At 38.3% G+C, this 23,292-nt stretch overlaps 3 protein-coding genes across 4 annotated transcripts; 1 reads left to right on the top strand and 2 right to left on the bottom strand.

The window, feature by feature from the left end:
- The first annotated feature begins 501 nt into the window (after window positions 1–501).
- On the top strand, window positions 502–6,461 carry LOC149001492 (uncharacterized). 2 transcript variants are annotated; one of them, XM_089138109.1, is made up of 3 exons: window positions 502–2,439; window positions 5,058–5,179; window positions 5,832–6,461. In XM_089138109.1, the coding sequence occupies exon 1, from the start codon at window positions 529–531 to the stop codon at window positions 2,311–2,313; it is 1,785 nt and encodes a 594-aa protein (XP_088994235.1). In that variant the 5' UTR covers window positions 502–528; the 3' UTR covers window positions 2,314–2,439; window positions 5,058–5,179; window positions 5,832–6,461. The 2 variants fall into 2 exon arrangements, with proteins under 2 accessions (XP_088994235.1, XP_088994234.1); XM_089138108.1 differs by having other exon boundaries at window positions 5,806–6,461.
- A 2,223-nt stretch (window positions 6,462–8,684) lies between these two features.
- Window positions 8,685–12,748, bottom strand: LOC149001491 (large ribosomal subunit protein eL6-like). The gene is made up of 4 exons (XM_089137858.1): window positions 12,415–12,748; window positions 12,213–12,319; window positions 9,524–9,705; window positions 8,685–9,071 (listed from the first exon to the last, which is right to left on the bottom strand). The coding sequence occupies exons 1-4, from the start codon at window positions 12,666–12,668 to the stop codon at window positions 8,916–8,918; spliced, it is 699 nt and encodes a 232-aa protein (XP_088993984.1). The 5' UTR covers window positions 12,669–12,748; the 3' UTR covers window positions 8,685–8,915.
- Window positions 12,749–17,633: 4,885 nt separating this feature from the next.
- Window positions 17,634–22,946, bottom strand: LOC149001490 (bZIP transcription factor TGA10-like). The gene is made up of 11 exons (XM_089137889.1): window positions 22,491–22,946; window positions 22,245–22,348; window positions 21,637–21,710; window positions 21,386–21,520; window positions 21,123–21,191; window positions 20,967–21,026; window positions 20,790–20,867; window positions 20,635–20,707; window positions 20,273–20,544; window positions 19,401–19,640; window positions 17,634–18,952 (listed from the first exon to the last, which is right to left on the bottom strand). Exons 1-11 carry the CDS (start codon window positions 22,634–22,636, stop codon window positions 18,803–18,805), a joined length of 1,401 nt encoding a protein of 466 aa, XP_088994015.1. The 5' UTR covers window positions 22,637–22,946; the 3' UTR covers window positions 17,634–18,802.
- Between the last annotated feature and the right edge of the window lie 346 nt (window positions 22,947–23,292).

Below are 23,292 nucleotides of genomic sequence, written 5' to 3'. Positions count from 1 at the left end.
CAACGCCTTTAGAATGCGATTTTTACATTTGATATCTGGAATGAACCATTCGATCATTTTTTGATTAAGTGTAGGATCACTTGACTTATCAAATTGGGGTTCATTCAAAACAAACGAACAGTTAAGTACATAAGTGTTGACATAAACAAGTTAAATATTTCAAAAGGACAAAACTAACCTTGAACGAAAAACATACACTCAACTTCTTCCTCTCTCAATCATGAATTCTCACAAAGTCTGAGAGATCTATATTATAAATAGTGTTTTTAAACTTAGGATGCGAGAGTAATATCGAAAATACATAAATAAAAGCGTTAATGATGTTATTCCTAGAGCAAAGTTTAAAGTATCCCACGATATCATACGATACTAGCCGATACGAATTTTTTTTTTTACACAATCGATACGATACATCTCTCTGTTGACACACCTATACGATGCAATACTCGATACGGAGGATGCTTTTCTTAAAATCACATCATAAGAACCGTTCGACTCGATTATTACATTCCGTTCGGATTTTCTCTGATGCTCCGAAGGGTTAAACATGGAGCTTACTTCCTCCTGCCAAACCTGCTCAGACATTCTCTCCTTCTCCTCTGTCCATTTTCTTCAATCTCTAAGTCTGCTATAACTGTTAGAAAACCAAATGCTCTACGCAGAGACACCAAAGTCAGGGAGGGGAAATGGATTGAATCTCGCGTTCATCGTCAGTCTCCTCAGGCTATTCGTAAGTTTAGGTATGAATCTGATGACCCATCACGGGAAACCTTATTGGTTTCAGAAAATTCATCTCCGGATGTCGTATCAATCTGTTCTTTACTCTCTCAACCTAGTGGGCCAACTAGAAATCTTGATAAGATGCTGAAAGAGTTCAAGTCAAAGCTTAAATCTGACCTAGTTTTGGGAGTTCTGATGAATTATAGACAGTTAGGGAGAGTTAATACTTTGGGGTTCTTCTCTTGGGCTGGATTTCAAATGGGTTTTAGTTTTGACGATTCCGTGATCGAATACATGGCTGATTTTCTCGGCCGGAGGAAGCTTTTTGATGATTTGAAGTGTTTGTTAATGACAGCGTCGGCTACAAAGGGTAGGGTTTCATCTCGAGCTGTTTCTATTTGTATTAGGTTTTTGGGAAGGCAAGGGAGGGTTAAGGAAGCCCTTTCCTTGTTTGAAGAGATGGAGTCAAAGTTCAAGTGTAAACCTGATAATCTTGTCTTCAATAACATTCTTTATGTGCTTTGTAAGAAGGAAAATTCAGAGGATCTGGTTGATGTAGCACTTTCTGTCTTTCGTCGGATTGAGTCCCCTGATACATACTCCTATAGTAACATTCTTGTTGGTCTTTGTAAATTTGGTAGATTGGAGAGTGCTCTGGAAGTGTTCCATGAAATGATCAGAGTGAATTTGACTCCTACGAGAACTGCAATAAACCTTCTTATAGGGGAACTGTGTAAGTCAAGCACAAATGAAGATTGTATTAAGAGGGTTAAAATTACTAACTGTGGTAGACCCTTCACCATTCTTGTTCCAAGAGTGGGCTCAAATAGTGGAGACATACTCTTTGCATCCCAAGTTTTCTGGGCTACTCTATCTGTAGGCTTGCTACCTAGTGCATTCATTATCAATCAGCTTATATCGGTACTATGCCAGTTTAAGAGAACTGAAGAAGCTGTTGAAATTTTGAAGGTTGCTGAGGAACGAAAATTGAGTTGTTTGGAGGAGAGCTATACAATTCTAATTCGTTATTTGTGTGAAGCACATTTGGTGAATGAAGCATGCCAGTTGTTTGGGAGGATGGTTTCTATTGGTTTGAAGCCAAAGCTTGTAATATACAATTCACTTATTTGTTTGTTATGTAAACTGGGGGCTGTGAAAGAAGCAGAGCGGCTGTTTGAGATTATGAACAAGAAGAGATGTGTCCCAGATAATGTAACTTATACTGCATTAATCCATGCTCATGCTGTAGTGCGTAACTGGGAGGCTGCCTATCAACTGTTGATGGATATGTTGGGGATGGGCTGGTGCCCCCACTTCCACACATATAATTATGTTGATAACCTTTTGAAGGAGCATGGACGAGTTGATTTATCTTTGAAGTTGGAAGGGAAGCTCGAAACACAAGTCCTGTACAAGCATTGCAAAGCTGGTCGTCTGGAGGTAGCATATGAGAAGCTAAGTTCGATGCTTGAGAAGGGTTTCTACCCACCTATTTATGTGAGGGATGCTTTTATACATGCATTTCAGAAGTCAGGAAAAGGGAAGATAGCTCATGAGTTGCTAGAAAGGATGGACAGGAAATCTTCCATGTGACCCTCAACCTTCAGGAGCTAAGATGGAGAAGAGTTCCTATGAATTATGAAACTAGAAGCTGGTGCAATACCAGCCATGCTTACCAGATTATTAAAATCTGGTATTCATATACTTGTATCAATCCAGGTTGGTAACATGTTTCTTATCTTGCTAGTTTCTTCATGGAATATTATTATACTTCAATATTTGGCATCTCTAGAGTGGCCAGACTTAGTAATGTTACCACATTGCATTTGATTAAAATAATTTATATTACATTCTAACATAGTTAAATAATCTATTATTTATTATTTACCTTTTTAACTTCAGACGATATAAAGGTTGCTGTATTTTTCAAGACAAGATCTTATCAAAATCTTACTTGCTATGTATGAATCTAATAATATGTTTTTGCAATCAAACATCTGATCTGGTAAATATGCATGTAAGAACTAGAACATATAGAAAGAAAAGTACACGTATAACTCAATAATTATCAATAGAGAAGAAGAGAATGGAAATTTTAATAAACTAGTAGCATCCACATCCATTCATGTGTTTAACGATAGTGTTAATATTTTGTTTAGTCAATGTCTATGCCTAATATGGCTCTTTCATTAAAAAATGGCTGTGATCAAACAGATTTTGTTATTTGCATAGAATCACAGCTCTGAGCACATTGGTCATGAACATTGAATCAAATCAATAATCCACAGTGTTGACTGCCAAACCCCACACTAAAACCCTCACATGGTCAAATCCTAAGTGAGAAATAATCTTTCAAGGGTAAAGGGAGAAGAAAGGCTTGTCTTTCAAGAATCAGTAATGCTGGTGAATTGCCCATCATCTGATCTTTCCTTGTCCTTATTAAGCTTGACCCTTCTCAGGTTTGTAAAATAGTGGCCTAACCTTCTTCTTCTTCTTCTTCTTTTGGTGGCTTGCCGGGGGGGGGTTGGTGGTTGGTGAACCCAATGGTAGGGAGCTTCCTCTCTCGATGGAAGTTACATCCACCATCCCCTTTTTTCTCAGTTTCCTTTCCGAGCTGCAGATATACTGCATTGAAGAACTTACAACTTCAGTCTGTTTCTGGAGGCTTCAAGATGAACTTTCAACTCAATTCATCTCTGAATCGTGATGGCTACCCTTACAAGCTCTGCAAACATGGTTCCTTTGGCTTTTAGGTGGACAACAACCTTGGAAGCAACCCATTTGAAGCATATCTCTAGGAACAAATAAAAGATCCAGAAATTGTATTGTAATGAGGGAAACTGAAGAAGCAAACAAAAAGAGAGCACATGAATTGATGCATAGGCTGAAGAACAGGGAGATCCTGGTTAATGGTTTCAAGATTACAAACAGAAATCTGGGCTTATCAATTCAGTTTCAGGAAGACGGATTTCATTTATTCTTTTTTCCTAGCTCTCATAGACCTTCTGATGACATTTTTTCCTGTATTTTGCCACATACGTGGGTTCGGTCCTCCAAGGCCTGTTAGAGCTCTCTTCAACCTGCTCATGGCTAGATCGATCGGTTTCGGGTCAAATAGGAAGAACTAGAAGATTCCACCTTTTTTTTTTTTTTTTTTTGGTGAGGGGGGGGAGGGAAGGGTAGCGTTATAATAGTCTTGCCCGTAGTTTGTTTAGGTAACTTCTAATTTTTAGATTCTTTTCCTCTAGCTCATAGTGATCCAGTTCTGGGTTTTAAAACCCTGGATAAGATTGCTTCTTTGCTTTCTCTAGCACCCTCAGTTTCCCCCTTCAGTGTTAATGGTCTGAACATTGGCTTTCAATGATTCATCCAAACCCTTGTTTGAGTCCTCACTCCACCTCTCTTTCCCAAGACCCTAACTGTAATAGTAACCATAATCATATTTTCAACACAAACACAGGTTCAAGATTTAAATGTATCAGCGCTGCATATTGGATAAGAAATATGATTTTAAGAGATGTGTCATGTTAGAGAGATGCAGGATATACTAGGGATATGTATGGAAATGCTTAAGAGTACATCTGAAATAGGATTTTGAAGCATAAATCATGTATAAAGAGGAGAACAGGGAATGATGAGACTAGTGTATTCTGTTGATTTTGTATGAAGGATGAGGTGATATTTCTTACATGCTCTATTACAACATCAACAACAAATTAGCCTTTTCCTAACTTAATGGGGTTGGCTGTATGGACCCTAAACAGGGGCGAAAGAGTAATGAAAAGAAAAAGTGGTGGGGCAGACAACGGCAACACAAACTCTAGGGCACTGACCATAAGTATCTACTGCTCCTTACCACCCATCAAGTAGACCTTGAAATGGGATGTAAAACAGGAAACAACATCCATCAACGTAGTCCAACTACATGGGATCAACTGCACGGATCTTTGTTCTCCAATAAGCTCTAGTTGAGGTCATACTACGAAGTAGGAACAATGCCTAAGCTAAGCATGTCTTTCTTCACCACTTCTTCATTGACTAACTTAGGCCTGGTATTGGCTATTTGGCTCCCTCAATGAGGATCATTTCACTGCTCTATACTGGGGCATTCTTGCATGTTGTAACTTGTAACACCCTAAAAATATGTTTTCACTTCAGAAAAAATTTAGGGTTGAGATGCAGACATAATTGAGTACTAGTTTGATGCAATCATTTAGGTTATTTTTCACTAAGCTAGTGATCCATTGCAAAAGCGAACTAGAATACAATATTTGAGCAAAAGTTCAAACTTATGATAGAAAATTGCTCTAAGTTCTGTTTTCAATTTTCTTTTCCAGGCTATTTATCCACTAAATGATGATGAGATAAACTCTACTGGAGTTGCTTTCCAGGAAGAAGCAAGCAATCAAGTTGATTTTGCCAAAGCAAAATCAATTATTATGCCTAACAGGAGCTTTTGGTGAGTGTTCTGCAGTCCTTAATCTTGTTACATCATCGTTATCAACCTTTTCAGGTCATGTGTCAACAAGATACAGTCAATGCTTTTTATTAGTATTGTATTTGTACCTTAAATATATTTAAAATATAGGTTAGTATGAATGGTTATGTTGATATACTTAATCGCTTGTCCAGATTTCTCTCATTCTCTTCCTCAAACGCCCACCCACCCACCCCCACCCAAAAAAAAAAAATCTCTATCTCTTCTCCCTGAAACCTCAATCTCTTGGCCAATCCCTCTCTGTACTCGAAATCTGATCATCAAACCACAATTTCAATCATCAAAAATTACACAGTTCTTGCCTAGACCAAACTCAAATCGGTGTCTGGTCTTCTTAATTCTGGCAAGCCACTTCTACTGACTATAATTTTTCTACTTGCCCTTTTGATTCTCACCATTCCCCCAAGCAGTTCCTGTTTCATATATGTCTACAGTTCATCCTTTTACTGGCATGATCAACCTTGCCCTTCTGGAGCCTCTGCAATACCACTGATACTCTGAAATCTAAGGAAGAATTGTGGAGAGAGAACCTATATGGTGATGCTTTTGCAGGATTCTGATCTCTTCTTTTCTCTTGATGGCTACAGAGTCATTGAATTAAATTTCTTTACAGGGATTGGCTTGGAGTTGTTTCTATGTCTGAGTAAGGTGCATCCGAGAAGACGTTACTCCGCAGCGTTTGATCTATAGAATGCACGAACTTTAACAGAAAAGGTGGGGACTCTGGTAGAGGAGAGTTGAGGGTTCTTCCTGACTGATGGCCTTTACAAACTGCATGTTGGAAACTGAAAACTTCTTGTGATACATTGACTGCAAACCCCAAAATGCTGGTGAGATGGTTCGATTATATTCAGGTGATTGCCGGATACTAGTAATATGGGTGGTTGGAATATCTACCAAAACACAATAAGGGTTGTTGGAAGCCATGACCTTGGTCCTCAATTCTGTGTAACTTTTCTCCTGACGTTTTGATTTTTGAGCATGCTGATACTTCCAAATTTGCCACACATTCAATGAAAATATTGAAAAATTCCTTCATTTCTCTTCCCCCATACGGTTGCAAGTGAAGGGTAGGATTTTTGTGATCATGATTCGTAGCCTACACAAAAAATTACATATTTGGTAATTATTATATTTCTTTATAGAGCAAACTGTATATACATCTCCTTAGAATCCATATTACAAATACACTTTTGTGCATGATATTGTTATTTTAAAATAGAAAATGATATATTTACCCTAGCTGTATCTTGTTACAAATGATAAAGCTATTTGATAAGAAAAAAAAAAAAGAATTCAAAAATGTAGTCATGGTTGCTCTTCACTTTCTTCCCCCCTCCCCCTCTCTCTCATTTCATGAAAGTAAAAAATGCATTTGAGGGCTAAGCGAGATAGTATAGAAATTTAGAAAATACAATAAATGTTGACAGTCACTTAACTTTAATATTTTATGATATATAAGTTGAAATATAAGGAATATAAATATAATAAAATAAATTTCATAGAATGCAAACGTAATGATTTGTAGGTGGAATTTGCTCTTATTTTTAGTATCTAAGCGAGGTTACGACATCTCTAACTCTAGACAGGAGGCCCCCTGTAGGGTTGATTCATATTGTAGAAACAACAGACCCAGAAGGTTGAGGAATTGCAGAAGAAAAGGGTTATCGGTTGAGGAACTGCAGAAGCTTCCCAAAGTCAATGCTGAAGAAGACAAATTGATTGGTACAGAGTGTGCTGTTTGTCTTGATGAGATCAATTTATCTTCCCAACAAGGCAACAATGACTTTGTGCAACAGATGCATTCCCTGAAGCAAACAGAAAACCCATATATATGCCTGCACAATGGCAACAACAGAGCAGAAACGATTGGAGGAATCATCATTCTTACCATTTTTATGTATGGAAAAATTCTGGGTTTTGATCTCAAGATGAAATCAAAAGGGTGCCCCTTCTAGTGGGGTGTTGGAGGCATGAGTAGGAAAGTATTAACAGTTGTTAGGGAGATCACATTTTTGTGCCTTGTTCGTATGCCACTCAAGTATGGGGTGATTTACAATACCCTGTGATGGCTGCAGGTAGATCGACTGTGGATATAGATAAGTAGCTACTAACTCATTGGCATTCGAGTTGACAATGCTTGATCGCTTTATGGCTATTATGGAAATCTTATATGTCACAATTGGACACGCCCTCAAATCAATCGGTGACACATTTTAGATTTCAGATATGGAAAGGCTCGCCTCCACTTTCCAGATTGATCAAATGGGGGAATCATCAACTCTATATCACCAAAATTAATGTTGATGGAACTTTCTTGAAGGAGAAGCTTTTAGCAAGGTATGGAGGAATTGCGTGTAATCATATGGGCAAGATGCTGTTTAGTTTTAGTCGTGGTTATGCATCGCAGGATGTTCTCACTTTAGAGGCGCTAGCATGCGACAGTCTCTAATACGGGCACAAAATTTTCATCTGGCTCAAGTAGAAATTGAAAGTGATTACCAAGCATTAATAACAATCCTTTGAAAACATCCAACGGAGGAGTCTTGGAAGGTTTTTCTCAAAATCTCAGATATCCTTTGCATGACACTTTCTTTTGTCTACATATCCTTCAACCCATGTGCCTAAGGAAGCTATGAAGAAAATGAGGAGTCGAATTGGAAACTTCCTCCAAGAGGTTTTGTGAAAGTGAATACAGATGCCTCATGGGTTGCAAGTACACAACAGGGTGGTGCAAGCATTAATATACAAGATGCAGAGGGGAAAATCTTGAGTGCTTCGTCATTACCCGGAAGCTATAATTCGGCTGAAGAAGGTGAAAATTCTTGCTTTTCGAGGGGGACTCTTGGAGGCGCTTGCATGCGGGTATGAGTCAGTTTTAGTTGAGTCAGATTGTAAGCAACTCATCAAGTACCTTGAAGGAGAGATTCAACCCCCATGGTAGTGAAACATCCGATCCAAGATATTCATTATCTAATGGATAACTTCATACATTGTATCCCTGCCTTTATTCCTAAGAGATCTAATGTAGTTGCAGATCTCTTAGCCAGGAAGGCCCTTTCGATTTCGGGCCCCAAAGAATGGCCGCCTTCCACTGGATGGTTGGTGGAACTTTGTTCTCCAACACCCCTTGGCCGCTTTGAATAAAAGTGTTGTTTACCAAAAAAAAAATGAATGTGCGTAAGGAAGCAAATATGGTTGGAAATGCTTTGGCTAAGAATGTGCTTTGACCCAGGAGGCTTTTCTTTACATTCATACCCCCTCTTCATTAATTCCAAAAAGAAATAAAAATTATCATATCATCCTGGTTCAAATAATTGCACAACACTTTTTAAGTGAATTATTGGTAAATTAATGTGAATTTATAGTTTTCACATAAAACTATCACGCAACTATAGATTTCACACAATTATAGTTTGAATTTTTCTTATAACTGCTATTTCAATACCAAATAAAGATTCTAAAGGAAGCAAGTCTAAAGAGTATATATTTTATAGATGGCTAGATACTCAACTCCATGTTAATGTAACGAAGATCAAATTGATTAAAGTAGACAATACACAGCAAGGCTAATACTAAAGCGAACTCCGAATGTCAAAAAACAAGAAAGTACAATTTGTCTACCAGTGACAAAATTGAAGAGAGAGGCTTCTTAAGCAGGCTGGAAATCAGTCCTAATGGGTTGCAATTGCACCACCTAGAAGACAAGCTCGTGAGGTTTCATGCCTGAACTAAGAGAGAACCTTGCAGCCAAGTAAGCCTTCAGGTCTGGAACTCCCTCAATGGCAGAAATCAACGAAGCATCCACCGATTTCTGGTCATCTTTCTTCTCCTGTGGAAGTGTCTTCTTTTCCTATGCATTTACCAAAAAAAAAACAAATCAATTGAGCACATCCGGGTTCAGGCAGTGATATAACACAACAGTCACCTCCTAGAAACTAAAACTTTAGAGACATTTAGACTAGCTATTTTGGTCCACCTAGATAAATATATATGTCATGGCAAATGCAAGGATCAAGATTTCGTGGACACGAATTCAGCCCAGAAAAACTTTGCCAAGCGGCAAAATTTATGTTACAGAGTAATTCGAGGTTATGGGTTAAGCGTACAATAGTGGTTGGAGTATCTGTAGCCATGGATTGGACATGCATAGGATGCATACATACCCATACAAACAAGGATTGTGATTCAATTAAGCACTGATAGAATATCAGATGCCCCTTATTAAAGCCTTGCTCACCTAAAGTACACACATACAAAGCTATAAACTGTGTGAAAATTATAATTGACATGGCAAGAACTGACCTCTTTTTCGGCTTCAAAAAATTCACCTTCTCCCTTCTTTTTCTTCATTCGAACTTCCTTTGAGAAATATTTGTCATCAAATTTCTCCGCGTTGACACCAGCAATGTCAACCTTGGTGGATGTTGCAATCACATATGACTGGTTAACACGCCTTAGAGGAACACCATTAATCTTGAATGGTCCTGCAACAAGAAGAAGCAATCAAGTTCTGCTAAAAGAACAGTAGGAAATAATGTCATAAGATGCCATAAAATGAACCTGGCCAAATAACTCTGCACATTTCTTTAATAAGAACAGTAAGGCTGCGTTTGTTTGCAAAGGTGGGGCGGGAAAAAAAGGGGGGGGGGAACATGTGGGCCCCGTGTAGTGGGGTGAGGGAGAATGAAAGGAATATACTGTGGAAAAGTGTTGATTGTGGGTCCCACATTTTACTTTTCCACAAAATTCCACACATTTTATGGGGTTTTGAAAAGGCTTGGGGTGGAAAAGTTGGGTTGCCACATCACCAGACTAACTTTCCCACCCCAACCACCAAACAATCTACACTTTTAGGATTTAAAGGAAAAGTAAGAAAATTTTGCTTTTTTCCAGAATTTTCCTACCCCACCTTTATTCCAGCAAACAAACGCAGCCTAAGCTAAAAATTAAACAATTGAACAAGAAACAGATAACTTATTAAGAAAATCAACCAACAAAGGGCATGCAGAATAAAGACTAAGCTATCAATACTTTATACAATACACAACCACCTTACTTGGTAACATTCTGTAGAGCAGAAATACAAGGTACAAACAATTGAACAAACAGACATACACCCACATGGACAGAGGCAGGTATTAACAAACATATCACAAACCATTACAATTTTTATTTTTTGGGCAATATACAAACCATTACACTGACAAGACAGAAATGCAAAAAGGACACCAAAAATAGGTAATGAGAATATGAATAAACATGAAAGACATCTAGAAGCTCAATTAAAGCCAGGTTCCAGGATTCTAGAGGTGAATGCATAAATGGGTGCCTGTTGTAGATGGAATCTAGGAGAATGCTGGATATCACCGTTAGGGATATCTGGATGGGCCCATAGAGAACCTAGGGTACAGAACCTTATTTGGGTTCACTACGGGCACACCGAGATATTAAACAACTCACTCAGTAGGTTTCTGACAATTATGTCATTTGAATACAATTAAGACCCTAAGGTCACAATTTACAAAGAATATCAGATGTTAATACTGGAATTTTAAGAACACAAGAATATGGTAAAAACCTAGGTACGTAGCAAGTTTATAGAAGTAATCTGATAACTGGCCTTCTTCAGCATTAGGATCAAGTAGGTAGCAATGCAGCAGTGAGAAAACTCCTTGTTTCGTTCCAGTTACTCAAACATAGTAAAAGCCTAGTTAAGTAGCAAGTCAATAGAAGTAATCGGAGAACTGACCCAGAATTTGGTTCACGATAGGTAGCAAAGCAGCAGTGAGAAAGTTCCTTCAAATCAACCCAGTTACTCAAATATAGTAAAGTCCTACTTAAGTCGTCAATCCAGCTATACTCAACTACAACTCTAAACACGGGACTTGAGACTGTATACGTTATCCCCAAACACTAAGTACCAAATAAATAAATAGAAATTCTCTGCAGCAAGCATCCAAACTCGGAATGACAGATAGTGAAATACAGAATTCAAAGCCAACAGAAGAGAAACTAACAGAGTTTCAATGCAGAAGAGAAAGGGACTCTAGCTCAGGAAGTGAACATTAAAAACCTATTCTAAAATGGAAAGTCAAAAACAATTAGAAAACTAAACCCTAGTACCTGGATGGGAGCTTGATTCAACCCTCCAACTAATGGGAGAACTCACTTGTTTAAAGCAAAATTATTCACCTTGAATACGACTATAATCCAACACCAAGACAGTAGCATAGCATCAAACAGGTATAGTATTTGAAAATTTAAGAAACATTTACCTATATGATAAAAAAACATCGAGTAACAAACAAAAAATTCTAATTCAAATATCATACATACTACACTCAATCAAAGAGATTTTGATAATGCAAGATCAATAAAGCAAAGGAACAAGTACTATCTTCTACAATGTCCAGAGACGCACACAGAAATTAGGAAATGTAACCAACATACCATTTAAGCATACAGAAACAGGTTAACAAAGATGCAAGTGCCAAGCTAATCTCTAAATAAGCCTTTTGAAGCACATCTATAGTAGTTTATTCCCCACACCTTGCAATGTTTTTTAGCTAGAAAATCAATGACTCATTCACTAAGACACGACCACACGACCACACAACCAACACTACCATAATATAGTAATTTATGGATTTGAACAGTATTGTGAGGGGGGTTGAAGTAATAAGTCCAGGGGTTAATGAAACTACCCAGTATCAAACTATCAATGGGGGGGGAATATGTAAAATCCGAAAGGATAGGATAAAAAGAATTGGAATCAGACGTTAAGATAGGGAATACCGCATCTCCTATTCATTATCCAAAATGCCAACCATACACAAACACATCGAATGAATAACACAAATCCATGGCCAGCGATATAAATTAGCATAAGGAACAAAAAAGATTATCCTTGCCAATTCAGCAGTCTTCTCCTCTGGACTGAAACCTAGTTACGTAACCGCAATTGAAGGAACCAATTAAAAATATAGCTTACCAGTAACGAGAAGCAATCCAGATGGAAGTTGCCTCAGGAAAACAACTCTTTTCCCCTTAAATCTCCCAGCGAGGATGATCAGAACAGTTCCTGGAGTGATGCTAGCCCTAAAATGTAGACGAAAGATAGTAGAATCAAAAAGACAACTCTTAAAAGCAAAACTGGCATTAACGATTCGAAAATGGAAACTATAAAGACAAACCTGAGCTTAGTAGGCTTAGCTTTATGCTTGTTAACTAGGGGCTTTTTGACATCATCAGCAGGATAAAACTTTGGAGGTTTCTCTTCTGCTTCTGGTGCCTTAGGCTTAGCATCGTGTCGGGGAAAGACACCGCCGTTCTTAGCCTTGATAGCCCAGAGACCACGCTTGTGGTACATCTTCGAACGTGAGTACTTGCCAACACCGCGTACCAGATCTGGGTTTCTGGAAACCATAGGCTTCTGCTTCGGCGCCATTGATGAAGCTCTCGGAAAATGCCTCTGAAAGTGTTCGCTCCTCAAACCCGAATAAGCTAAGCAAAATGACAAACACCAGAGAGAATATAAAAGCCCTGCAACCCAGGGGTGTCAAAACCTAAACCGGACGACTAACATTGATTGGAAAAATATCGGACGAACTGAACCTATCCTTATTGGGTCGATTAAGGGATGGAAAATTTAGACCGACCAGACATCGGACCGCATCAAACCGCACTGGTCTCCAAACCGAAAATCGAACCAATTGAACTTTTATTGTACAGAATTTATTAATTTAATGACGTCATGGTGAGGATAAGATTACACCAACCCAGGTTCAACTGTTGTTGGGTCATGGACTCCGGCCAAGTACAGGTTCGTTCAATCATGGTCGAGATGGGTCCAAAATTTGAACCAATAAGTAACATGAAGACAAACGAACCTTAACAGTTATAAGAAACGTGATCCTATGAAATTCAGGATCCATGATCGGACAACTACCACTAACTCCGAAAGAGGGGTAAAAACCCTAGGATAGAACGGCTATGAAAGAAGGATCATGATCGAATTCAATGATCAAAAACAAGAGGTAAACCCTATATAAACTAAATGACAATAAATCTTATGACCAATGTTTATACCAAGGTGGTCACCTTTTGTTAGGGTAATTGTATTACAAATTCTTCAAACATACAAAAATGAAATTGCAATACAATTGAGAGATGAAGATCTTTAGTAAATCCGAAGAGTTTGTAGTTGCAACCGAACAAACCACCGATCGATGAGGTTGAGTCACACTTTTGAGTGATGTCTTTAAGGTAATTGATGCACCCTACTACCAAGGGTTCTTCGCACCACCACCTCCAAGATAAAGCAACCTCCAACTAGAAGATGAGGTAGTTCTTCTAGTCCCTTCAAGGAGCCAAAAGCTAGAACACAACACTTTGACAACTCAAGAAAGAAATGAACTTTGTAAAACAAACAATGTGAGTGAGGAGTGTCTCTATTGCACACCACATGCAAGGAAAAGTTGGGTTTATATGGCCCAAACCGCACCTCCTCACAAGGGGAGAATCAATGGCTTGTCCCTCCTCCACCAATGTGAATAAACCCCCTTGACCTAACCTCCCCACTACTTGGGGAAGTAACTCTCATATTCACTTCTTTGGAATTTCAAAGACCTTAACCCCCCCCCCCCACTCATAGTAATGGCCATGAATGGTCATGAAGTTGAAATGAGAAATGAAGATCAAGAGTTAGAATTTGAGTAATCCACCATTCAAGTAAGCCCACCTCATCACCATGATCAAGACCTTTAAGACACATGACCAATGTCATGAAGAGCCTCATAACCAAGGTCATGAAGGGCCTCCTTTACTCATGGTGCCTCATTACCACCCTTACCTCATGGTCCCACACACAAACAAAACAATTAAATAAAAAAAATGCAAAAATTAATTTTGAAACTTAATATATAGATAATATAGATTTTAATAAAAAACCTAACACCTTTGTACATGAAAGTTTTATGGTGCTTCTACCAACAAATGGCTGTGCGGTCTCTTTTTTAATTAATTCCCTGTGGTGTGTTTTTCCTTCAACCTCTATCCTCCTCTCTCTATCTTTCATTGAATCCCCTAAGTTTTGAATTGTTGTTTGTAGTGTTATAGAATTGATGTAATCTTAGCTCTCTCTCTAACCAATCTGTGTGTGCACCAAAACATAAGATTCTGATAGGATCAAAGTTACAGCTTCTACAAGATTAGAGCTTAAAGAAAAAGATGAACAACCAAAACATTTCCTATAACAACCAAACCATTTCCTAAAAGATCGAAAAAGGGAGGAAAAGTTGAAATGAATTCCAAAGCCAAGTCAAAAATCTGAAAATTTATCCTTCAACTTGCTAGCCATGTCGACCTTTTCTTCCTAAACAACTCTAAAACCCTTAGGCGCCGTTTGTCTGTTGAATTTGAAGTGGGGTGTGAAATAGTTTGAAAAAGTAAAATTTTTCATGAAATCCCAAAAAATATCGCGTTTCGTTCAATGGGGTCGAAAAGTGAGCAGACAAGTTTCCTAAATGCAGTTTTTTTTACTTTTTTCATGCTATTCATTTTTAAAGTTCCACTAAATAGGTGAGGCTTTGTGGAAAAGTGCTAGATACAATAAAAATATGACTCATATTTATAATTTTTTCACAAAATTCTTTCATTTCATTTTTTATTTCTTCATTTCATTACGTATGAGGTTTACCTGTTTATTTTATCTTCCCCACATTTGCAAACATACAGTATATTAGTTTCTATTGACCAAATTTGGATTGCTATATTATTTACTGGGGAAAATAAGAAAATAATAATAATCTCTCTATGAACATCATGTCAATATCTAATGTTCTGACTAGTTATTGTTAACTGTCATCTTCATCTTGTGTATCATGTAATTGTTTGTATAATGGCTATATGCATCTAGGAAAGCATTCTCTGTCGTGCACCTCTCTATGTTGTGCATAGCAATGTACTAATATGTGAAATAAGTGACCGAAAAAACAAAAATAAAAACTAAAAGACTATTAAAAATTTTAATTTAAAATCAAGCTTTTACCACAACCTTCTATTTGGTTTAATGCTGTTGTGCACAACAAATGATTTTTCTTCTATATGCATCCTAGTTTGACAAGTTTTGTGTCTTGTCTTCTCTAGATTAGGTATGGTTGTATAACGGCTATATGTATACTAGTTTAGTAGCTGTTTATTTTGTCTTCATAGAATTGGTAGGTTTTGAAATCTTTATCTTCATAGATTTGGTAGGTTTTTGAACCTTGTCTCCATAGATTAGATTTTTTTTTTTTTTTTTTTTGGTAGAAACCATTAGAGGATGGGCACAAGGCCTCCGCGGCTGTCAAACCGCATCCGGGGGGCCTTTCCTCGCCCCCCCGTGGGCGGGCGCGCTTTTGGTGTTTCCGTTTCTCGTTCGTGTGGCGCCCTTTGCTCCCCTCCTTGCGCCGGCGCGCTCCCCCCGCCCTGGCCGCTCCTGGGCCTTCGGGTTCGTTCCTGCCGTTGCCTTCTGTCTCCATAGATTAGATAAGTCCCATTATTTGTGGATGTGATCACTCCATTAATTGGTAGGTTTTGAAATCTTTATCTTTCTATTGCTTTTGTTCTGGAATTTAGAGTAACGGTTAGCATTTGTATGTGGGAATTATAATCCCCATTCCTCATGGATTTTTGAGAAATTAGCAGTTCCATGAATTCTATCACAAGTTGGTCTTTATCCAGCATCATATAATTAACTAAACGATAGAAGGAAGACATAGCCACACAGGTCCTCAAACTGTTCACAGCAGAGCTGAACACTCAAGAGATTTTTATTATGATATACTGTTCACACCATTGCTGAATACAGGTCTTCAAAACAACGACAAAAAATGAGTTTGATTCGGAGTAGTTGAAGGAAGACTTCCTAGTAGGACTTTAACCAATGTTCATGCATCTTCCACTGTTCTGAAATCCATCAAGCCGCCAGACCGAAGTGGTTCAGACAAGAAGAGAGAAAGAGAGGCAATTAATGGAGTCATCCTTTGCTGATGTCCAGAACAAGGTAGGCAATGGAGTCTCCTTCGCTGATATAAAAATGCATAATCCTGTTTATAAAACAAAGAAAATTCTCTCACCAAGAAAAAAAAACCAGAAAGAGAAAGAGATCTGGTGTTTGCTTGATGATGCTAAAAAAAATAGAAGCAATTCGTAAAGAAAGTCATGACACAGCCAACACAAATTTTGTACAAGCAGGTGGTGGATTTCTACAAATCCATCTAGTCATATTAAACCACCATGGTAGGAAGTGATCAGCTATATTGTGTGAAAAAGTATCTGAGATAGTAAATTATCATAGTTTTTAGGTTCATAGGTAAAATTAAATTTCATATTATTAATATTATAAAAATTTTATAAATGGATTCTGGATTTTGATCTCAAGAAGAAACCGAAAGGGTGTGGTGTGAAAAGGCAAGAATTTGGAATTCAAGGTTTGTTTATTCCCTAATTGGAGCTCGTATCCATCTCAACTATGGATCTTGCGTTAGTTCAACAAATTAAATTTGCAAATGTCGGATCGAGATCTCAATCGAAATCAAAATTTCAACCACTTGTTTTCAACAGTTGAGATAAAAAATCTCAACTGAAATCTTGATTCAACGGTCGTTGTTTCAAGCTAAACAGTACAGTTCAATAATTATGCTGAACTGAAGCAATTTCTCTCAACAACTCAATTTGTATCAAACTTACTATTTTTCATCCTATAAAAACCGATTGCTACTCATCAATTAGGATCACAAGATTCAACAAAAATATTATTTGCATTGTATCACAAGACCATCGTTCTCACGCCTCCAAGATGGGAGTCTAGATTATCAACCCACATAGTTAGATTCTTGAAACGTATCCTTTTCAAAGCAAGATTTTCCTTTTAATAAATAGACTACTTTAGAACATAATACTATTAATCACTGTTATAACCAATTTACTAAAAAAGAAGATATTGCTTTGAGATTTAGCACGTCTTAAGAATCTAGCTATGTGGATTGAAAAATTTCTTCATCATGTAACGCTTGCGATGACAACTTCCTTTACAAGTTTACTATTTTACCAAAAATAGGAGAGGGGGAAGAAGAGAATAATCAATTTCTTAGACTACCAGAGCCCAAAATACCTCACTCTTTGGGCTTAAGGGTGCTAACGGGCCACACTGGTTGGTGGTCTTTCAGTGTTAATACATGGGCCGGCCTATCAAATCATAAACTGGTCGGGCCCCTAGGATTTATTAGAATAGTCACCCTTAGTTTTGGTCCATGATGAAGGACATATATGACATTTTGGGTCCACGATGAAGGACATATATGACATTTTCAAATAGTAGAGGAGACCATTCTAGTGTAGCAGAGATGGTTTTACTGAGAAAAGGAAACCACAAATCTGTGTGCTTGGTATTTTACCATCGCAAGTTTTCATTTTGGTCTAGTGAGCTTCAGTCCTATGCATTAACGATCCTGCAAGCTCTAGAGAAGCCGCAATCTCGCATCCAATGGTCACGAAACTCGTAAGACCTTCTTGCACATTGAAGGACTGAAGCAAGGTCCCATTTTGGTACTTATCTCAATCCAAGTTAGAAAATTTTCCTCCATTACTTTTGAAAACCATGCTCCACAAGAACCCTAAGTTGGAATTTGGTAGTTGAATTTGAAAATCAAGGAGAATTAAAGTGATTTTTTATCGTGCTTAAGGGGGAAGCTTTTAGAAACTAGAAATAGCTGTGATTTTCAGTTACTGATCTGGGTTGACTGGCAAGTAATTAACTACTTCGATTGAACTATATTATTTGGTTATGATTCTGTGGTGGAGCAGTCTTTGATGATCCTGAAGTCTCACTCTACAATCATACCAATCAAGAATGAAGTTATCAGTTCCGTAAGATATATATATTCTGATCTAAAGGTCCAATGTAAGACCCACCTGCCACCACCTTTTGAATCAGAAACCTCTGCAATTGAACTCAGTTTGAGCGAGAGAGAGAGAGAAAGAGAGAAAGGGTAATGTGAAAGGGATCTGCTGTGTCGCATTCATCAGATAAGTCCAGAAATGAAGGCATGCATGCACTCATAAGAAGGCCACATGGAGGTTTGACTCTCACACTCGTCCCATACTTTCTTGCCCACTCCGAAGAAATTATCTCCTTCAGATTTCTGACTTATAAGAAGAACTGTTACAAAACTACAAACCCTTCCCTTTCCCTTCCTGATCACTTTCTTTACTTCTTCTTCTTCCCTTCTTGGTGCCCCCCCTTGAAAAATTCAGTCTTCAAACTTCCTAGCTCTCTTCCTTTTTCTCCCTCATTCCTTGGTCAGAAGTGGCAGCCACATCATTATATCTGTTTGAATTTCTTGACCTGATCAGTAAAAAGCAGGAAGAGAGAGAGAGGTTTTGTCATTTATGTCATAAAATGATTTCTGTTGATCTAATCTATCCACCTATACATCGCCCTGCAAGAAGATTGATGAAGTCAAAAGGATCTTTGAAGAAGGATTCCTTAATGTTCAACTTAAAAGAGAATTTAAGAAGACTATGGAGATGGGTGATTGATTATTCCTGCCGAGGTCTTGACAACCAAAGAGAACTAAGAGCTCTGAGCCGATGGAAGTACTCAGCCATGGCCAAGTAACACCTTGCAGCCTGACGGATCGTCAATATCTGGTGCAGCCTATGCAGTGTCTGCTGCCTCAAATTATCTGCCTGTAAGTAATACCAAAAAACCAGATCTCATTAATTTCTAATCAATTCTATCATTTGGTACTTAACCTTACTTGTGAGGAAAAAGAGAATGTGTCAATATGAAACATGGATTGTTGGGTCAAGTGGGTATCGGGTCTGAAGTCATCTTGCAAATCAACCCGAAACCATTCCCCAAAACCCTTGGGTCAAGATGGGTTGTAGGGCCCAAATTTATTTTAATGATGCAAACCAAACACATTTAAGTGTTAAAAATTGATTAGGGTTAGGTTTCAAGCACAAGTTTGCTGGCTTAAAACATTACATTCTGAATATCTAGTTTAGAGATAACACTATATTTTACAGTTAATTGGACTTTTTCATAGGGTCCATTACACTATTAGATCGTAACCAATGTCTTAGTTAGGTTCAACTCAAATATTTTAACAGAATATCAGTCTGCAATGTTTACCTGTCTGACGAAACCTTCGAGGGTGGAGAGCTTGTTCATGGCTATAGCCATCTGGCCCATATAGTTGGCCATGTTGGGAGAGCAACTAAGCGCATCAGAGGCAATGGTGTCGGAGAGAGAGTGATTGAGGGCTTCAAGCCCTTGTGACAGAGCTTCCTCAGCCTCCTGGGTTGAGTGTTGTAATCCATATATGCCCATGATCTGTTGCTCCGTCAATGGCTCGATATGATTCAGAATAATCTACAAACACAGAAATCAACAATTACAGTGAGAGAGAGAGAGAGTCACGGCTCCATAGCATTTTTTCCTTACAACCTACCAAATGTTGGAGTAACAGACGAGCCTTTATAACAAGAAAGAGAATGATTTCAAAAGAAGGTCTTTTAATGGAAATTCTAACGACTTTCAGGACATTCATGCCCATGCATTAAAACGTATTCCTTCCTTCATACAATCTCATCGTATCTCCTCTTCAGCTTCATATCTCATAACAAAATCTATGATAGTTAATATACGTGCCATCCAGGGCTGACATGGACAAGAGGGGCACTCTACGTGGACAACTACGTATTGTCCACGTGGATGGTGTGCAACGTCAGCCCTAAGGTTACTTCTTCATGACTTTCTTCTTTTGTTTTCAATTATTTTGTTTTTTTCAAATGATGAAACTTCCCTATATGAATATGTTACCTTCACCTAATCTCATGCATTACGTTTGTGTTTCCACTCCTAGAGACCAAAAAAACCTAACACAAACCTACCCCTTCTAAGTTTCTGCAGCTTATCCCTGAGGTGGCAAGTATAGAACCTGTGGCTTGTACACTTCTTCAAGAATTGAGGGCAAGAGAGGGATTGGGTCTTTGGGTTCTAACCTTGATAAGCTCTGATGGCCGGAAACCACCCATCCACAAGAAACACCGCTCCGCCGGCGTCCTCCACATGCCGGAGACGATATGAAACACGTCTGATTTCAATACCATGCTCTTAAGACTAAATATTTCATCATGGTGTGCTAGACAATTGTCGACAAATAACCGTAGTTCGTTCTCCGGCAAGTGTTCTTGTACCGCTGCTCGGAGTTCACACATGAGCCGGTGGTGCTCCTCAAGCCACCTTGCATATTCCATATCAAACACAGCTGCATCTGAAACCCTCAAAACACTGAAAATTTTAACTGTTTGAGACTTGAGAATTGGTCTCAAATGAATTATTTACTTTGAGGTTGAAGGAATACCTGAGCTGATATTGTTAATGCCAGCTGGGAGACCTTGTTCCCCTAGAACTGCGCCTCCTCCAAAAAACATACCCTAATAGAGAACCCCATAATGAAATAATAAAGATAACTCTCTTTGACTTGACATTAAGTGATCAAAGCTTCAACAAACTCACTTGAGATCTAGCCCTTTGGAGCTCTTGCTCAAGCTGAGTGAGCTTAATCCTGCTTGTTTCCAATTGCTGAACGTAGGCCTGCAAAAGACCAGAAGAAAGATGGAATGATAAGAAAACCCAGTTACGAAGAAAGACCCAATTAAGATAAAAACAGAATATTTAAAAATGAAAACTAGCCTTCTTCCTTAGCCTGCTTTTTCTAGCTGCTTCTCTATTCTGAGCAAGTCTTCTGAGTGTCTGGTAAAAAAGGATTCAAAACACAAAGTTATCATTTGAACAGTGTTGCAGAGAATTACGAAACTAGTAGAGGAAGAACCAAAAAACCTTAGTCACCTTAGGGTCTGGTGTTTTTGGCCCTTCATGCTCTGAGCTTGATGTTGGACCCTTGCGATTTCCTTCACGCTGCCGTGGTAACCAAAGGCAAGAATCATACCCTTTTGAAAAAAATTTAGGAAAGCAAGGAAGAAAAATCTTTGACGAAATAAGCTTAAAATATTGTTAAAAATCAGAGACCACGTACGTAGGGGTAGGAAGAACCCAAAAATCTACCTTATTTTATGTTGTTCTAATTTTCCAGATCAAAATCAAAATCATACCTTGACTGTCTTTGCCGGTTCAGGCACAGAGGGGGCATGAAGATCTGTTCTTTGGTTGGCCAACTCCATGGACGGTTCTGATAATCTCTTTGGACCACTGTTTGTTGGAGAAGGAGCTGAAACAACTGCAGTAACCTACACAAAAGCATGGGAACCATCAAAAGCTCCCATAGATTTGCAGGAATCTTCAACTTCCAGAATATAGAGAATGGAGAAGCTAGCTAGAAACTTTTCACATTAACTGCCCATACCTTTGTAGATGGTTCTACATGCATAGGCTGAGAAGGGAAAATGTTTAGAGTTGGTGGCCTGAATCCTGAGTTCTCTGTAAATATAGAATCTTACTAGCATTAAATTAGGCAAATTACGCCCACATAGGCACTCAAGAGAGAGAGATGAAAAGTTTTTACTGTTATAGAGACATAACCAGGACACCAAAACCAGGAGGAGAGGAAAGAGAGAAAAAGGATTCAGGAGAGAAGCTCAAGGACTCGTGCATTTGGAGCTTACTCCATCACACGGAATTGGAAAAGAAAAAAGGAAAAAGGCAGAAATCGATACCCTTCTGCTAATACACCTTTGCAGTCAAAAAGAACAGGAAAAAATGATGAAAATATTTAGCTAACTAAAGCAGGAGAGTAAAACCCTTGTAGGAGAAAAGAAGAAAAAAATTCAGAATATCTGATTTTCTTCACATTCCAGCCTGCACGAATCTGGTCAAACACAGTACAAGCAGATTCGATCTGGTAGCATGCCTTTCTCATGATTCTTAACAAGCCCACTAGTGATCTGTCGTTGCAGGAGAGAGAGAGAGAGCTTATGGGATTTGCAGAAAGTAAGAAAAGTATGGAAGACTCACGTCTTTGTTCCTGAACTGATGATGGGTTGTGTTCTTGTCCTTCGAGATAGAGAAAGAGGGCTTGATCTAACTCACCCAAGTCATAGGCTGCACTATCTTTACTTCTGCTGACACAAAACACAAGAAGAATTAAGAGTCTAGCTAGTTTTGCACCATCAAATAGTTATATATATCCTTGAATTCATCAAAAACTAAGAAATAGGTCTTCTTCTTCTGGGTTTTTTAAAGCTATGCATCATTAATTACATGAAGTTTGAAGATGATGATTGCATCATCCCGAAAGAAATTTGATGTTGCTGCTGCTGTTGATGGTGTTCTTGTTGGAGTTGCAGTTGTAGTTGCTGATCCTGATGTAGTTGGCTGCTTTGATAGTTGCCTTTATTAAGAGCCATGAGAGCTACCGAATCAAACCACAACAAACCTTTTTTCTCTTGTATGCGTCAGGAGCTCATGAAAACTCCATTAAAGGCGAAACAAACTTCTATTTTCGCCTATATTGATCATTATTGATCATCTTCGTAATCATCAAGATGGAGTGACAGAATTAAAGAAGAAGAAGAAGAATAGAATGAATTGAGTTTAATGCAAAGAAGCAAAGGACAAAGCTTCTTAATTTGCTCTATCTTTCTCAACCAAAACTTTGTGACTTTTTATGAAGAACCAAACAGAAAAATCTTCAGATAAAGCGTTTTAAGTGTTAAAGAGTACCAGTAAACCCTCTTTCTATCACTTTCTCTCTCTTTCTCTCTCTTTCTCGTTCGTTCCATCTCTTCAAACACCACCGTAGACCTGAGGGATCGTGAACCGCTTTGGGGGAAGGTGGAATTTGCTTTATGAGGGTCTACCGGAAACCGCCTTTTGATTTCTTGTCTGATCTTCTTTATCTCTATATATATTTAAGTCAAATTACCCCCAACCCCCTTCTTTTTTTTATTTTTTCATTAGCAACCCCAAAAAATTCTCTAATGCCAATCTGACGGTTGAGGATTGAAGAACATCGAATCGCCCCACACCGGCATGCACGATAGACAAAGCCGAAGGGCTTTGA

This window comes from Hakea prostrata, chromosome 10, assembly GCF_041222555.1.
Source record: "Hakea prostrata isolate BN-2017 chromosome 10, UWA_Hpros_2, whole genome shotgun sequence".
Classification (NCBI taxonomy): domain Eukaryota; kingdom Viridiplantae; phylum Streptophyta; class Magnoliopsida; order Proteales; family Proteaceae; genus Hakea; species Hakea prostrata.
The sequence above is the reverse complement of the archived record's forward strand: the minus strand, read 5'-3'. Positions and strand labels throughout refer to the sequence as shown.

Coding starts and splice junctions, on each gene's coding strand:
- LOC149001491 (XM_089137858.1), bottom strand. CDS start 12,668: ATGGCGCCGAAGCAGAAGCCTATGGTTTCCAGAAACCCAGATCTGGTA. Junction 9,706..12,212: donor TGGATTGCTTCTCGTTACTG/GTAAGCTATATT, acceptor TTCTTGTTGCAG/GACCATTCAAGATTAATGGT. Junction 9,072..9,523: donor TTTTTGAAGCCGAAAAAGAG/GTCAGTTCTTGC, acceptor GTAAATGCATAG/GAAAAGAAGACACTTCCACA.
- LOC149001490 (XM_089137889.1), bottom strand. CDS start 22,636: ATGGCTCTTAATAAAGGCAACTATCAAAGCAGCCAACTACATCAGGAT. Junction 21,711..22,244: donor ATCAGTTCAGGAACAAAGAC/GTGAGTCTTCCA, acceptor CTATATTTACAG/AGAACTCAGGATTCAGGCCA. Junction 20,708..20,789: donor TCCAAAGGGCTAGATCTCAA/GTGAGTTTGTTG, acceptor GTTCTCTATTAG/GGTATGTTTTTTGGAGGAGG.
- LOC149001492 (XM_089138109.1), top strand. CDS start 529: ATGCTCCGAAGGGTTAAACATGGAGCTTACTTCCTCCTGCCAAACCTG.